General features: G+C 39.3%; 1 protein-coding gene across 2 annotated transcripts in view; it reads left to right on the plus strand.

Moving 5' to 3' along the window:
- Positions 1 to 8,361: 8,361 nt before the first annotated feature.
- LOC138734740 (3'-5' RNA helicase YTHDC2-like) overlaps positions 8,362 to 17,859 on the plus strand; it is a 34,507-nt gene continuing 25,009 nt past the window's right edge. For both annotated transcript variants that reach the window (XM_069882546.1, XM_069882547.1), the window contains exons 1-7: positions 8,362 to 8,535; positions 9,073 to 9,163; positions 9,784 to 9,980; positions 11,658 to 11,857; positions 12,439 to 12,605; positions 14,463 to 14,565; positions 15,810 to 15,966. In XM_069882546.1, coding sequence (XP_069738647.1) covers positions 8,385 to 8,535; positions 9,073 to 9,163; positions 9,784 to 9,980; positions 11,658 to 11,857; positions 12,439 to 12,605; positions 14,463 to 14,565; positions 15,810 to 15,966 — 1,066 coding nt within the window. In that variant the 5' untranslated portion in view covers positions 8,362 to 8,384. The remainder of the gene's footprint in view (positions 8,536 to 9,072; positions 9,164 to 9,783; positions 9,981 to 11,657; positions 11,858 to 12,438; positions 12,606 to 14,462; positions 14,566 to 15,809; positions 15,967 to 17,859) is intronic.

Raw genomic sequence — 17,859 nt, forward strand, 5'->3', positions numbered from 1 at the left:
ATTAACAATGAAGTTCAGCCTGTAGGAATTATAATGCAATGGCTGGAGGATAGAGCGGAAAATGATAAATTGGGAATTATAAAATGGTTGTTTCTTAAACATCAAATGAACAAAACAATAGTGACCAGACCTGAAGCTTTTGCCATGCTGATAATTAGAGGTAGAGAAAGAATTTCTGGAGTTGAGAGGGTATGAGCCAGACAGCATTTTATAATTCCCATGAAGGAAGAATCCTTACAGTGGTGTTCACAAAATAGTTTAGCATTGCAAGTGGCATTGAAAATTATACAGGACAATTAAAGACACATTATCCCAGCAGTAAGTTCATAACTTTTTTAGAGAATCAAGTTATTGAAGAGAAAACAAAATTAAGCCCAGACTGTTTTTACAGACGAAAGTGGAAGAAGGGGAAAAGCAGTAATTTTATGGATGGTGGGGAAAGACTGGAGAAATGTAACTTTTTTAATACAGGCATCTCCACAAATTGTAGAGTCAAAGGCGGTGGTCAAGGCTTTTAATAAATGGCCTGGCCAACCTTTGAACGTTATCACTGATTCAATCAATGTTGCAGGAATTGTGCAAAGAATGGGAAGATCAGTTCTGAAAGAGGTTTCAAATCAGCAGTTATTTGAGTTATTAAAACAACTGCTACAGTTGTTGAACCAGGGAAGGGCAATGTATTATGTACATCATCATAGGAGTCACACCAGTTTGCCAGGGATTTGAGCAGAAGGAAATGCTAGAGCGGACAAGTTAATGCAACCTGGTTTTTTTAGCATAGCAATCAAAGCCTGATTTGTGGCAGCAGGCACGAATTTCTCATGATTTTTTTCATCAGTCAGCAAATGTATTAAGGAGACAGTTCAATTTACCTATCGCAGAGACAAAAGCAATTGTGCAAGCCTGTTCGGATTGTCAACAAGTTACCAAAGGTCCGTTGTTTGTGGTGGTCCCACAAGGATTAAAGTCATTGCAGTTGTGAAAAACTGATATGACTCACATTGCAGAGTTTGGAAGATTGGAATATGTACATGTTTCTATGGACGCATACTCAATGGCAGTTGTATTGATGGCGCTATCAGGGGAAACATCACACCATGTACAGACACTCTTTAGGCAAGCTTTTGCCACTTTAGGAATTCTGCAGTTAATCAAGATGGATAATGGACCAGCATATGTTTCACAAAGTACGCAGGCCTTTTTAAGAAAGTGGGGTGTATCACATAAAACGGGAATCCTGCATTCCCCCGCTGGCCAAGCCATTATTGAACGTACCCATCAAGTGGTAAAAGCGTTGTTAGCAAAACAAAAAAAAAAGGAGGGAATCAGGAGAGACACCGCCAAACAGGCTGATGAAGGTGCAATGTGATGAATTTTTTGTAATTAGCAGGAGATGATCAAATTGTGCCGATATTGAAGCATATGCAAACCATGCCATCAAAAATAGAGCAAGTACAAGAAAATGTGAAAGCGCTGTTGAAAAACAGAGAAGGGCAACAGACAGGTCCGTAGAAGCTATTAGCATGGAGGCGAGGTTATACATTTGTTTCGACAGATATGGGACCGGTTTGGGCACCAGCGAGGTGGGTTAAGCCCGTGTTGCTGTGTGACGACTGTTAAGCCCCAACCACAAAAACAGCCAACAAGAACGAGGAGGATGTTAACATTATGGGTGCTCTTAATCCAATGGTGACAGTTGATGAAGGTCCCTGGGCAATCAATACTCGAAAGAATGTGTGGATAACATTTGCAAATGTGACAGGTCAAGACTCATTTTGTCTCTCTTTAGCCACTCCAGGAGATCCATTTAGAATGTGTTTGATAAGATTACCATTAACACAAAGAGATTATGTGAGTTTTAAGCCTTTCATAAACAATAATTCTACCCTCACAGTACGTAATGCCACAGATGTCAAAAACTTGATACTAAGTTTAAAGTACACTGGTTTGGAGCCTCAAAAGTTAGGACTGTCAGGATCACTGAAAAATGGGAGCTGCGTATTTTGGTATGGACAGGAAGACCCAGGAAGCTGGGTAGGATCTTCTAGCTACCGATTTGTTTATCCCGAAAGTAGGTGGTATAATGTATCATGGTGGTGTGAAGGAGGAAAAGAAACCATAGAAATTAATACAGCTTATAGTCGGAAGAAATTACCACCTGGTATTTTCCTGATATGTGGCGATCAAGCTTGGTGAGGAATCCCCTCAAGATCTAGAGGGGAACCCTGTATTCTAGGGCGGGTAACCATGTTTATGCCGTCTATGAAACAACTACTGCAGCAGCACAAAAGAAACAAAAATTGACCTAGACATAGTGTCACTTATAATGTAGATTGTAATAGTCAGGTGCAGAATTTGGATCGTACTTCCCGAATTTTAGCTGCTCTTTTTGCACCACGAGTAGGAATAGCCAAAGCATTGAGTACATTAGATAGATTGAGTTGTTGGTTTGCATAACAGGCGAATTTAACTTCAAAAGCATTGACAGCACTTACAGTAGATGTAGATTCTGTAAGAATCTACAAGCTACGCTTCAAAATTGAGCAGCAATAGATTTTTTATTATTAGCACAAGGCCACGGATGTGGAGAGTTAGAAGGAATGTGTTGTATGAATTTGTCAGACCATTCTCAGTCAATACATAAAGCCATAAAGAAATTACAAGGTATGACAAAACAATTGACACATGGACAAGGATTTTTAGCTAGCTAGCTAGCAGGATTTGGGATAACAGAATGGGTATGAGAAATATTGGTCAAAGGAGGAATGTCATTTTTAATGGTGTTAATTGTTTTAACAATTATCCCCCGAGTGTTACAGTGTGTACAATGTCAAGTCGATCGCATGTTCCGCCTAAATGCTTTAGTTGAAATACCAAAAGGGGGAATTGTGGAGACATTTTATAGGGAAGAAGGACTTGATGCTGTGGGCCTTGTTGACATCGAGCAACTCTGACAAGACCTTGAAACAGAGAGCTAGCTCAGTGGGAAAAAGAAGCAACGGAGAGAAAACCAAGACCTAGCTAGATGGGAAGAAGAAGCAACTGAGAGAAAAGCAAAAGAAGAAAAACATCAACATGGTTAATTTTAGTGTAACTTGTTTATTAGCATGCACAGTTGTTTAGCCAATAATATGTTAGTAATAGGCGCATGGACAAGCACCTTTAACCAATAATAAACTGTAGATAGGCGCCTGGACAGCTTATGCGCAGCTTGTTGTGTAACCCAAAAGGGTATATCAAGAAACAGCTAACACAATAAAGGGTCTTTGAGCCATCAGACTGAAGTCCATGTCTCAATCCCCTTGACACCTTTCTACAACTAACCTCTGCTTCAGACCTGCTACGCTGGTCGGCGACAGAAGCTGAAGCATTTATCAAGGTAAGCCTACAGCTCTGGCATGCTTCCACTGCAGATCCAGATGTGGAAGGGAATGGCTTTTATGTCGACATTTGTATTTGCAGCAAGATGACTTTTGGTGGAAGCCGCAGTGTATTAGAGATTGGCTTAAATGCTTGTCTTACTGAGCTCACTTTTCTAGTAACTTAGATACAGGCTGGTGTGTTCCCTTCACGTGCATTTCAAGTCAGAATCCTGCCTTTGTGTGTTTGTTACTTTCTTTGACTCATGGGAGCTTTCTGGTTTTGTTTGGACTGGAGGAAATCTGTTGCTCTGCAGGGCTGGCATTAGTGTCTTCCTCTGTCCAAATCCTTGCTACCTTTTTTTCCAGAGGAAAATGGGATTCAGACTGTCTGATGATTGACGGCATAGTTTCACACTTAGGAGATCAAGTTGCGAAGCTGTGGCAGAGAGAGGAAGGAGAAACTGGGAAATATCCCCCTCCCAGTTTACATGTGAGTGCCGTGTTCACTGGAAACACCACCCTCCCCCTTCCCAATCCAAAAGCCTATGATTTATGAATGACGGGAGTGTTTAAAGAACATTTAATTTTTCCTTTCAGGCACTGCTGGATCTCTATTTACTAGAAAACATTGAGGAAACCTACAAACATGCGATTGTATCCTTCCTGGTTACTTTTATTACACCCTCAGGATATGCACACATACATTCTTAAACATTTGTCACCTATTTGCTTAAGAACTGATTTTATTTTACTCCTCAAACACAAAGCTAGTGAAAACATTTAATTTAGAATTCAATCATAGACAGAAGGATCGTTTTAATTTTTTTTGTACTGTGGAATTTGTATGATTGTTTTTTCAGTGCTCTGTTGCAAGATCCTTTCTCCTATGAGAGAATGGATTTATTAAGAAATGTTAAAGGTACAAAGCCCCGCTAGTTTTTTTCATCAAAATTTAAACACACTTTTTAATTTTTAGGGCACCCGTACCTGTAACAAATGGCTTCTTACCAGAATAAGGCACTGAACCCTGCTGCTTCAGAGCAAAAGGATTTCTAACAGTGGCTTAGAGTAGACAATTTTTTCTGAAATCATCGCTTTTCCAGCACAGCCAACATTACTTGCTTTTGTTCTGTTGGAAGTGCGGGCACAGGGAATAATAAAAAGAGAGAAGAGGGAAGTCATGGGGCAGACACTTAATTTTTAAGCTGCTGAAATATCCAGAATTGCTCTTCTAAAAACCAGGGGTCAGAAAGTGGCACTAGCAGTGGTGGATCTGCTTGCTGGTTTAGATCCACATTTAATCATTTACGCTGTCTTTCTAAATGTAATGGGATAAGTTGCTGGTCTTACAAATTTGCTAGCCTTAATTATATATTTGATATCAGACAATTTACTTGCTGAGAGACGTGTTCAGTTGTTGGCCATATAAAACAGAAAAAATTGTCAAGTCTTTTGCCAACACATTTGCCTTGTGAAACTCATGGAAGGATTTGGCTGCTGGACCACAAGGATTACGAAGTAAGTATGTTCCCGTTCAGTTGGACATGCATTACTGCGCAAGGCAAGACTGTTATTTGTAAAACGAATTTTAAGAAATTGCTGCTTAGCTGATAACAGGGACTAAAATACAGTAGGCTTCTTTTGTAGTCCTGCTGCGACACCTTCAGCAATTAGTTATGATTTAAGATTCTGCTTCAATTACCTGGACAGGTAGTTGATAAAACTTACTCCCTTTGTTCTGTATGCCTAACGGAGTAGCTTTTCTGCAAATACCTAAGAAATCTCATTTACATGTCTGGTATCAACTATGTCATTAGTAACTCATGTAAGTTTGTTTAACAGAGTTCACCCTTACTTTAAGAAACTTTTGAGTATTTGTGTTGCAAGAATGTATGTATGTATCTTAGTAAGCCTGGTCTTCAACTTTTACAGAAATCACTTGCCCTGCTGTGTCACCCAGATACAATGGAAATAGCACCCCGGGTTAAAACTAGAATTGTTAAGTCATTCATCTGCAGAGGAGAGTGTAAAAAAAGCCCTGAAATACATCCAGGTAATGAAGCCATCAAAGTCTTGAACACAACTTTCTTTTCTAGATGAGAGCACTCGGGATGCCAGTCCCCAGGTAAAATGGTGGGTGGTCTGGGTGTTTTTATCTCCTCCTCTAGTTATAGCGTGCTCTGCAATTCCACAGCTTTCATTTTACCACTTTCATAAATAAAAAGAAATACATATCTAACTCCTGATAAGAACCAGATTAAATTTGGTGTTCTGTGAACTTTTGTTATGGATCTGTGAAGCAGTTGATGTTTTCTGGAACCACAGTTTTCTAGTGAATCAAACTTATAAGGTAATTTTGGAAGTTTTAGGTCCTGCCTTTGGAAACTCTCATCCAGCCAGTTGTGTGTAGGTAGCTTTTTTTTTTTTTTCTTGTTTTAATAACCACAGCATTTTGTCTAACGCCATTTGCAGTTCTCTGTATAGTCAGTCATCTCAGACTTTGGTGTTTCAGGAAAAAACAAGGGAAAGCCTGTTATTTTGCAAGCCATTTGAAATCTGCAGGTGTATCAGAATGAGGTCCTGCAGAGTTATTTTAATTTAGTGAGTGAGCAGTTGCCAGAAATTCTGTATTTGATCCCCATGACAAAATCCTTCCTAAAGTTCAAAGGCACCTGGCAGTGGAGAGGGCCAAGCCATACCATTTACAGTCTTAATCAAAGGTAATATTTAGGGAGTGGGGTATAATGGATAGCTAAACATCTCTCTGATGACACAAGGCTGATATTTTTTCCCTTCTTGCTTTACAGTCTCAACACCAAAGGCAAAGTTTGAAATGTCGATGAAAATGTTCAATTTAGGGTAGAGTTATAGAATCAATAAAATGTTGTTGTTTCTCCTAGATGTGTGTCTGTGCTTTCTGTGCCTTTCAAGTGTTCCGCAACACTGCCAGTCACAGTCATATTGACAAACGCCACTCTTTGTGCTGCTAAGGCACTTGTTATCCAAGGCCTGCCTGCTTCTAACACCTGGGGAATGGGCTGAAGCGAGAAGGCTGTGGTTGTGAAGCACGTGCTGTGGTGGTTAATTAGTATCTTAGACGAAAGAAAATTCTAGAACCAGTAACCCATTAGTCACTCACTCAACATGACTGTGAACTAAAACTCAATCCTTTTCATGGGTGTGTACAGTATAGGAAAGGGTATTAGTATTTTTATCTCGATTCCTCTTCTGTTTCTGCTGCCAACAATAGCACAGTGAAATTATTTCATGATTAGGCTTTTACAGCCAATTAAGTTTTATTGGAGTTAGACCTAGGAAAGGTGTTCGTTCATACAGTTGTGTTGTAACTTTAGACCTTAGACTTGTGCATAACAGGGAACTCAACACCATATTTGTTGAGGAGATCAATCAGTTCTGTTTTAGAGAAGGCAGCTCCCGGAGCATACACCACCCCCACCCCCCCCTTAAAGAATATCAAAAGAGGAAACCAGTAGTAGCAGAGTGACCAAGACGGGTTTCCCTGCCTAAGAAAGAAAAAGCCACTTTGTCCCACAGAAGAGCACAGGAGGAATTTGGAAGGCTTCACATTATTGCTTCAAAGGTACATTGAAGCAATGGAGACGTGTGTGTGCGCAGGAGATTAAAACCCTTTCCACTTCCACCCAAGCTGCTTGTAATGCATATGTCAGAATGCTAACTCTCAAGTATTTAAAGAGGCTTTTGAGAAAGGGGCTTAGTTCTGAGAAGCAAGGGGCCAGTTCCTTTCCACTCTCTTCTCCAACTGAGTGCAATGTTACTGTGGTGAACTGTTTACATTTTCTGTTATACTTGAACTATGAATGCAGCAATGACGTGGTGCTAGGGATGAAAGAAGACAAGATGCTTTTGTTGTTGTTGTTATGAAGAGTTTTTGAGGTTAACAAGTTTAGTACTGTAATCGTTATCCAGATAAAATGTTATTCTGCGGGTGATGATATTGTTCCTATTTAATCCCTCGAAGTAACGGTTCTGCCGGTGGCAGAGAAACTCGCTTCCATTCCATGGGTGTTTTTAAACTGCAGGTTCACAGCTGTTCCACCTTTCTGACAGTGTGCATTAAGCCTTGTGCCAGAAGCTCTGGTCCCTCAAAGGCAGCAAAATGCCCTCCATCTGGCATGTAAGCGCAAGAGAGGATGTTCTTGAAGTCTCCTTTGCCCAGGCACATGGCGGATGTGCTGGCTCCTGAGGGAAAGCTGCCAAGCCCTGTGGGAACACACACTCCATCCCTAGAAGACTTAACTCAGTTAACTGCATCTCTGAAAGAAGTGCTGGAGGAAGGTCTATAGGAGCCTTCTGGCTGTGGTGACTGCCACAGGCAGCTGGAGAAGTTTCACTGCAGTGTTGGACATGGTTCTTGTCCCCATCTCTTGCATTCAGTCAGCAGAACTCATTGCTTCTCAGACACAGTTGATGTTTGTTCCATTCCATTTTTATAAAGGATAAGCAGTTAACAGGCTTTGTTCATAGTGGTATCGAGAAGGTTCTTTACCCACAGTGTTTGCTTTGGTGGCTTGGATGTGTAAGCACCCAGACTACCACAGAAGTTCATATATGTCCTTCTGGATGAAAGGGTACGTATGTTGAGCATCTTCCCCAGTGAGACGGCCCGTGGTACATAAGCCTCAAGCATCACAGAAACGATCCTTCTCACACCTTGTCCGCTGACGAGGATGAGATTCAGATGCAGCCCCTCCAAGGATCTAAAATGAAGTTAATGAATAAATGGACGGCTAAATTGGCGATTTTCTGGAAAAGAAGTCTAACTGGAGCTGTGAGAGAAGTCTCTGAGACTTAAACCCCTTAGGGATCATCATACTTCAAAAAAAAAAAACCCACAAAACGACGCGAGTTAGAAACCGCGCGGCCGGCGCCGCCTCCCTCCACCGGCGCGCGGGAGGCGCGCTCAGGGCGGGCCGGGGCGGGCCGGGGGCGGGGCTGCCCTGGGCCGAGGCGCGCGGAGCCTCTCGCCGCTCTGCCGCCGCCATGTCGCGGCCGGGCCGCTCGGCGGGCTCGGGCGGCGCCGCCTCCTCCTCGAGCGGCCGGGGCGAGGGGCCGAGGGAGATCCGCGTGGACGAGGAGGTGGACATCGCGGTGCACCTCGCCCTGGATCGATTCGTCTGCGGAGAGGAGAAGGGTGCGGGGCTCGGGGCGGGGGGGGTCGAGGCCGAGTCTCCCGCCGGCTCCCGGGTCCGTTCTGCCCTTGGCGCTGCGGGGGGGCGGGAACGACGGGAGGAGCTCGGGGAGCCGGGGCCGTTGCGTCCTGGGGAGGCCGAGGGCTGCCCTGAGCGCTGGCTGCGAAGGCCTGGAAGGAGGTGGTGGTGTGCGGGGGGGAGCGGGCCCTTCTTCTGAGGGACGAGCGATAGGATGAGAGAAAATGGCCGCAAGATGCACCGAGGGAGGTATAGATTGGATAGCAGGAAAAATTTCCTTATGAAAAGAGTGGTGAAGCATTGGAACAGGCTGTCCCAGGGAAGCGGTGGAGTCTCCTTCCCTGTAGGTGTTCAAAAACCGTGTAGATGTGGCCCCTGGGGATACGGTTCAGTGCACGGTGGTGCTGGGCCGATGATTGAACTTGATGATCTCAGCAGGCTTTTCCAACCTTAGTGATTCTGTGTTTCTAAGAACACCGTGTCTTGCGTGGTTCTATGTTCTTCTTTTATTATCTTTCTAGAAATGGAATTTCCTTCTTCTTTCACAAGTACAGAAAGAGCATTTGTTCACCGGCTTTGTCGGTCTCTTGGGCTGATATCTAAAAGCAAAGGGTAAGTTAGAGCCTCATTTTTATTTTATTTGTTTGGTGCAAACGTGGAATTTCATGACTTAAAATTATCTCTGTTCCTAGTGTATATTGTGCACTGTTGCACAAAATAGTACTAGAGAAAAAAGTTTAAGATAAAAACAAGTATCTTTGTACATGGTTAGTTTGAAGTGGCATGACCTTGTAACGTTTTCTGGATTTCGTGGATCAATACAAAGGACTTCTCATCGAGATCTGTTTTGTTTTCCACTCACTATTTCATGTTTAAGGGTTTTGCATAGTATCTCATACCTTGACAGATAAAACGTGACCTGGACTAGCACCTCCAAAAGAGTGCTTCTGTTGAGAAGTGATGGAGAAGAGCATCGGTATGCAGGCGTGATGGTGTTATTTTCTCTTACATAAAAGCTAGTGGAAATGGAAGGTTTCAGGGAAACCCCAAATAGATGGAGTTTTCCATATAGCGTGTGTATTTGTGTACTGTTGTAAAACCATAGCAGCGTTTGCTGACCTCTACCTTGAAAGAATTACCGTCAAAGATCATTACATAGATGTAAATAGGTTACTTATTCCTAAAATATAAATAGGTTACTTATTCCTAAAATATATTTTTTTTCCTTTCAGAAAAGGAGCAAATCGATACCTGACTGTAAGGAAGAAGGATGGATCAGAAGTGTCACGTGCAGTAATGACTTGTTGCTTGGCTTCTAGTACGAAACATACCATTCGGAGTTTAGTTGTGAGATTTCCCGTCATAAGTAAAGAACGATCAGAACTTCGGCCAAAGACAAAGCGAGGAAATGCATGTGCTGTTGAATCGGGTATGTTCAAGGTATCTTCTGATATAGACTGGCGATCGATATGGCTTAAAGAGTAAACCAACCTACAACCCAGCTGACACTCATCCCTAAAACAAACCCATTACTTTTATTGACTTTTTGTTGTTAGTACCGGGGACATTTAGAACTGGTGTTGAAAGGAACTTAGGCAGTTATGTTACCCACTTTCCAGTGTCTGCTTTGCGCTAATTTACTTTTGAATCTTTGAGCCAGTTCCAGCCAAATTTATTTGGAAGTATGTTTCTGAAATGTGAATTCCGTGAGCTGAGATTGAAGAAAGAAGTATTACCAGGACTGCTACAGAAGAACACCCTTATGAGAAAAGCTGTTCTGCTTATAGCAATCCACGTTCTTAATAAAATTAGTAGTTATTTTTTTGTTTTATCTTCTAAAATATATTTGGTCTCTGAGAGACTTATATCTAGGATTCTAGAATATGAAAGAGCTCACTGGAAAACAGATTTCTGATACACCATGGCTTTAAAAAAATACTTTTAATGAGATTGTTGCTTTAACTGTTATGAGTGTGAAAGAGCTATGTTGTGTTTCTGTGGGCAAAGCTGAGCGTGGAGGACAGAAAACACAGCAGTATGCCTTGTTTCATTGGATTTTTCTGCTTTATGATGCTTTATGCTTTATGTTCTTCCTTTGCTACTTTTCTTTTTCAGTTGTTTCATTTGTTTATTAGGGTTGCTTAATGAACAGAATTATAAGAGTACTGAAAAGCAGTTTCTTAGGAATGTAAGGCATAAACTAATGAATAGTGTAAAATTTATCTTCCTTTAATTTCTTTGGAAAACAGAATAGGTTTTGGCTTTTTCAATCTGTTAGTCTGTGATTGTCTTGGTAAGGCAGTGCTTGTAATTTAATATATTAATCTGTTAAACACATTAAATATATACAATTGAACTTAGAGCAAGCTTTTCCTTTTTCTGGAAAATAATTATTAAGGAGTTGCAGAATAGCATTTACAATACCGAGTTTGAAGTAGTCTTCTCTGAAGATGAGCAAGTTCTCTAGTTAGTTCTGCATTGGTTTCTAATGTATAACACTGTGCTCTGTGGATCCAGGGGTCTAGATATGCAGCATGTCTCACTTTGCATGATTTCAGATAAATCTTAGGGACTAGAGTATTGGTCTATGTAATACTAACTGGATAGAGGTCATAAAAGACCAGGGAGCGTGTGTAAGAAGGCATCTGAACCACGGCAAAGTTATCTTTTTCTCAGGAGACAACCTTGTTAGTTTGGAATAATTTAAAAGTTTAACTATACAGTGACTATTTATATGTGAACTGTGAAGGTGTGAATGTGTGAATATAACGAAGAAAATATGCCAGGCAGCTTGTTTTTTTGCATTTGTTTTCTATTTCTTTTTGCTCTTTATGACCTTTTTTGACACTGAGCAATGCACCAGCATAGATTGTTTTTGTTCAAAGTATCTAGGAAAGTAAGAACTCCTTTGAATAATATTTCTTTCAAGCATTGTAACAGGATGTGTTACTGTGAGTATGGCTTGTAAATGTGTGTTTGTCACTTGACACATCTATAGGGATGCATTCAAAGTTAGGAGTGTTCATTTTTATGTATGATTTTTAAGCAATATTTTAGTGACTTGCTTTTGCATCTGCCCAAGTGAAGTGTTAACTTCTCTTCACAGAAAACAGAGGAGTGAATAAGACAGGTGGACGACTCAGCAGTGGTATCCCCCAGGTTCCAGTGAAAAGAGGGGAATCGGAGTTTGATTCTTTCAGGCAATCGCTACCAGTTTTTGAAAAACAGGATGAAATTGTTAAACTAATAAAGGATAATAAAGTTGTTTTGATTGTAGGAGAAACTGGGTCCGGAAAAACTACACAGGTATGTTTCTTTAATGGAATAAAAACTATTTATAAAAAAACTAATGCATTTTTTAATATTTAGGTAATAAGGGATTGCTTTGTGCTGCTTTTAAGGCATTTGTTTTCCTATGCAGTTGAAAGTCTTGTATTCTGATTCACTTTCTTGCTTTTGAAATATTAAGCCAGTAGGTACTTAGTAAAAGCATAAATATTTCTGCACAGTTTTGTGATTGATAACCAGTTTTCATTACAGTGATATAAGATTTTGAAGGGAAAGTACTCATGACTTTCTGTAGCCCCCTTCCTTCTAAAGCTAGTTCTAGTAGAATATTTTTGTGTTTAAATGAAAGATTATCTACAAATATTTTATATAGATTTCTCTGAAGCAGGAGAGAGAAGCCTAAATTATTTCTTTTGAAACAAATTAAAGTCAGAAATTTGTTTGCTGTCTTTCTACCCTTTCAAGCACATTTGCAATGATAATCTTATGGTGAATTATCTTGCAACCTATGTAATATTGAGATGCACTTAAATGGTTTTCTGGTAAAAAAGCTATGACTTTATCAAATTGACAAGGAACTTTAAACCACTTCTTTGCAGATCTCACAGTTCCTTCTTGATGACTGTTACAAAACTGGGACTCCCTGTCGTATATTTTGCACTCAACCGAGACGTTTAGCAGCCGTTGCTGTGGCTGAAAGAGTGGCAGCAGAAAGAGGAGAAAAGATTGGCCAGACAATTGGTTATCAGACTCGATTAGAAAACAGGTACTTATGGCATTTCTTATTGCCAGTTGATTTTGTGTTGAAGTCTTTAGGTTTGTGTACATACGAACTACAATATATTTGGGATACAGCCTAGTATAAGCTTAGTATGTAAAGTATAGGTAGAGCGTGTTGTTGCTTGGGTAGTCGAATATTTAAGAGTGAAAAAGATAGTTTTCCTCCTGTATTTTTTGGTTTCGTGTAGTAAGTTGTCTTATGTGAGTGAATTGCAGGTATTTTCTCTTCGTTTCTGCTTGGGTGTGTGTGTGTGGAATTCAGATCAAGCCTACACTTTCCTCTTTTTTTTTTTTCTCCCTACTTTTAACGTGGTTAGATCCAAAAGTTCTGCAAGCTTTGGAGATAGGTAGGCAGAGCAGCACACTGTAACAGATGCTATAGTGAGAGTTGATAGGGGAAATAAAAGGAAACAGCACAAAAGTTTTAGAGAGATTAATGAGGTTGAGCATTACTTGGCGGTCTAGTGTGCATTAACTACTGTTTAAAGCGTGAAGTGACATGAAAGTAGAGAACTCTAGGTCAGCTGAGGAACTTATTCCTAAAGTAGAGTAGGGGTAGATGAAAGTCTGAAAGCTGTTGTGTGATTTCTAGATTCTTTGAACTCTCTAGATAGTGGGGTTTCCAGAAATGTGCAGGCGTTGGAGTGTGAATGAGAGGATGGCAAAATGTAGAGCTAGTTATGTTGCTACATGGATCAAGATGTTACATAGCTAATGAAACTTGAATACACTTGAAAAACAGTAAAATGAAAGAAGAATTTGAATATGTATATGGGAGTTCACAGTTCTGTTAAGGGCTTGAAAGAGCTAGTAAAGACAAATTTCAAATTTAATTGCATGATTGATATGTGGGCCTATTATGCTGGCTGAAGAAGAACTAAGCGTAGCTCACATCAAAGTGGAGGAATTATTGCAAGCAATGCAGAAAATCCTGCTCAAGTGAAATCAATAAGTCCTCTCAAGAGAAAGAGCAAAAGAGAGAGGTGGCTATATTTCCAACTCCATAAAAGAAGATGTGGGATGGAGGTTTTTACAGTAACACAGGAGTCTTAACCTTTTAACTATTAGAGAGCAGTGATGATTTCTAGAAAGCTATTGAAGAAGAGAGAGTAGTAGAGATGGGTAAAGTACACGTTAAATGTGTTCCTTGAATCTAATAGGTAGGAGGATTTTTGAAAGGAGGGATGAATTCCGAACTTCGAAAGAAATGCAGTGAGTGAGCTCATTAATTTCAGAAGAGAACTGTACGGTGTAATACAAAGGAACTTCTGAGTACTTCAAATGACAATGCTGGGTAGTGTGGCAGTCACTGTTTTCACTTCCACAAATAACTCTGCCACAGGTACTAGAATATTAACTTTTAAAGATTTTGAAGTTTTTGAAGAGAAAAATTAAAGCACTTGAAATGGATCAACTCATTTCTTTGTGGTTCAGTCAGGTATAGGCAAATACGAAACTGTATCGAAGCATATACTGAAGAATTGGCACCTGTTTTTCCAAAGCAGTCCATGCTGAATTTTCCAGTAAATTAAACAACATGAAGTGATTCTCAAGGTTCTATTTTGCTTGGTTATTTATTTATTTATATAAATTTGAATCTCACTTTGTTAATTAATCCATTGCCTGAAGGTTGGGAGCTTAAGCACTGAGATTCCTTAGGAATGCTCTGGGAATAGGCAATGTTTACAAACAAATAGGATGCGTGAATTCCTTGGGAGAACTATAATCTAATTCCATTTCTGGTGAGCAGTTGTTAATAATTTAATTTTCACTAAGTCTTGGAAAGCTAGTATGCATTTAAATGGTGCGAAAGACTGAAGTATCTTCATGAACTTTTCAATAGGGTTTCTCCAAAGACATTGTTAACATTTTGCACTAATGGCATCCTACTTCACACGCTGATGGCAGGAGACAGCACTCTGTCAACAGTGACACATGTTATTGTGGTAAGAATCCTAATGTATTTCATGTGAGGTTGAACAATGTGTATTACTTATAGATTGCCAGATAAGATCCTTGTTGTCTTTAATTTGCCGAGCATTTACGGTGTTTTTATGTAGTTAGAATCTGAATTACTGTTTAAGACTTACTGAGTCCTTATTATAGTGCATAGTTTGCTTTTTTTGCCTTTTTTAAAAATTTTGTAACAGTATCTTATTTTAGCTTCATACCAATAATTAGTTTTGGAATCTTTATGCAATTGTGGGGGACAGAGCTCTAAATTTCTCTGAACTTCCTCTGTCAGAAAGTAGAAGAGCCTTAAGGGGGCTTATGTATATATGGTTCAACACAAGTGTGTCAGAATTTTTTTGTATCATGAGCTTGTTTTAGCAGTACAAGATTTGTGGTCCTTCCGTGAGCCTAGATGTTTTCAAGATAATGACTAGTCTAATTTTCAGCAAATTACTTAGGCGTTCATTTCTGATGATGTGAGTATTCCTGTTGTGGAATTTGATGTCAGTGGAACCCGGAATTTTTTTTTCAAGATTGAGCTCTCCGTGGCTGAAGACAAATATTCGTGATAATTTTAGATGCCTGCCTGTTTATCAAAATAAAAAAAAAATGTGAGAACAATTTATACATTGTTGACTTCAGCCTAAAAATGTTGTATTTAAAAATATATTTGCGTCCCTGCTTCAACAGTCCATAATACAAAAACCAGAACAGAATGCACCAACAAAAGCAATTACTTTAGTCAGTCATGTGACTTAATTAGGGATAAGATTTTTGTGTGACTTAAAGGATCTAAGCAATCTAACTTTTTTCATTGTGTGTTATCATACATTTCTTTAAACATTCGTCAATTGTGAAGTGAGAATATATTAATATATTTGTAGAATTGGCAGTTTGTCATTATCTTGAAAATTAATTCAAATATAAGAATTAAAAAGTTTCAGTTCGCTTTAACCTCTGAAATCAAGCTGTATGTGGTTAGCATCTTGACAGAGCAGTGTATAAAATTTCTTGATATATGTTTTTCTGAGATAGCTTTATTAAACTTTTTGAAATATTTGTTACTTTTGAATATTTAAAAAAAAATCCTGTCTTAAATTAGGTGAACACATTTCTATGTGTCTTCAATGTACTAGCAAATTATATCTTTCAGTTTCATATTTGTGGAAAGTTACAATCTTGAGTCCATGATGTTTATCTGTTGTTTGTTCCCTCTCCCCCACCCCGTTTGTTACAGGATGAAGTACATGAGAGGGATAGGTTCAGTGACTTCTTGTTAATAAAACTGAGAGATGTGTTGCAGAAACAGGATAATTTAAAACTAATTATTTCTAGTGCTGCTCTGGATGCAGATCTCTTTGTTAGATATTTTGGAAGTTGCCCAATAATGCGCAGTAAGTATTCGTGTAAAATCTTAAGTCTAGGTATACCTGCCGTAGCATTTATAGGTTAAACAATAGCAAACCGTGCTGAGTAATGGAACATGATAAATACACTAAGAGTTACAGCAATGCTTGCTCTTAGTTTGTTAATTTTGTGGGTTTTTTAGCTATTTGCATAGATCTGAGAGTTTTTATCGCAGGAAGTTCTGTAAGTGCAGGGATGTCCTGGCCCTGGCTCTGATTAATTCAGGAAACAGGAAAAGGTTCTTAAAGTGCTGGTCTACATGATAGTGTAGACCCTAGGATCTGCAACAGTGTGATCGATTTTAATTCGTTCCTGTGAATTCCAGTTCTTCAGGTCTCTCAGAGATTGCTGCTGGTTAGTGGATAAAACACAGATAACTGCAGCTGGTCACTGCAGAAGTACAGTCTTAGGTAAATTGGGTTTTCATATTTTAATCATATGATTCTTTATTTTAAATAAATTAGCTAATAGTCTAGGTAAACACTGAGAAAAACCATGGCAATTTCTGTTAATTTTGATTTGGACTTTGTAATCTGCAGTTAGATGACATTCAAATGCAAGGAAAAGTTATCGTTACTGCTGTTTTTATTTCATTTGACTCATCTTTAGTAGAGGTAAAACGTGTGGAAGATGCTTTGTATTTCTTTCTCTTCACCCTTCTGGCTTGCAAATTTTGCACATGGGTGACCTCCTGTGGCACCTCTAGATCTTCCTTTTTCAGCAACAATGTCTAAGTACAACTTGTTCTCAGTAGGAGTGTTTCAAGAGAAACCTTGTATTTTCAAACCAACATAGTAGGCTTTCTGCATGTCAGCCTTTTTTTTTAAGAAGCTCAACAGTCCCAGGATATGAGTAGAATCACTTAACTGAGAATCTTATCTACAAATCATCGGTTTAATTTTTTGAATGTTCCTGAAAAAAAAAACTGTGTCGTTATAGATAGAAATATTTAATTGTCAATTCTCAATTTGTACCTAGTAAAATAAGGCTTGCAACTTGTTGGAGGCAGGAATCCGGAAATTACGCTATTTCAGTGATTTAGACTTATTTTTGGAGAAGGAAACCTCAGTTCTAATTATTTTATGGCTTTCCACAAGACTCTCCTTGTGGCTTTCCTGTTCATTTAGATCAGTATGCTTATTCAGGAAATCCTGATGACAATCTTTTTCTCTGGTTAACCTGAGTGGCTGCACTGCTATCACTTACTTTAGTCTGCAAAACAGATGAGTTACAGTTGAAAAAAACCCTTTGCTTTTTCCAATTTTGAGAATTTAGGAAATAAAAGAAGAGGGTTTGCAGGCTTTCTCTGTTAATGTCATGAGAAAGATTTGATCCTCCTTCAATAATATAGCTGACAAAATCCTTAGCACAGAAACCACCAGTTTGTGGTTGTGCGTTCCTGTAGCACACACTTTGTGATCAATGCTGGAAGACTTTGTAATACCTTCTAAAAGTATGTGAGCTGTAGCTTGTTATTTCTGAACAAGAGAAAAGCCCTAAGTGATTTAAACTAAGGTATGGTAAACGTCTGCTAAGGTATGAGAAATTAAAATCTAGAGATTTTAATTCTTCCTGTGAGAGAGAATCCTTTAATGCCTTGTAAGTAAGGTCTAGGAGACAGTGATATTGAAACAGAAATCAGGGTAGATTGTTAGGAAATAAGGACCGTTGGATTGTCTTATTTGTCAGGAAGTACTCCGTAAAAAAGAGCCAAATTGGGCTGAAGCGATTGAGGAAATTGAGTGAAGTTTTTCTAAGGAGATAAAGTGGTTTAATATAAAGGTGATGGTCTGCTTGTGGGATCGTGCACTAAAACTGTATTAATTGCGGTTATAATTTTTAATCCAGGTGTCTTACACAATTAACTGTTCTTTTGTAAA

Source organism: Phaenicophaeus curvirostris, unplaced genomic scaffold, assembly GCF_032191515.1.
Source record: "Phaenicophaeus curvirostris isolate KB17595 unplaced genomic scaffold, BPBGC_Pcur_1.0 scaffold_178, whole genome shotgun sequence".
Taxonomy (NCBI): domain Eukaryota; kingdom Metazoa; phylum Chordata; class Aves; order Cuculiformes; family Cuculidae; genus Phaenicophaeus; species Phaenicophaeus curvirostris.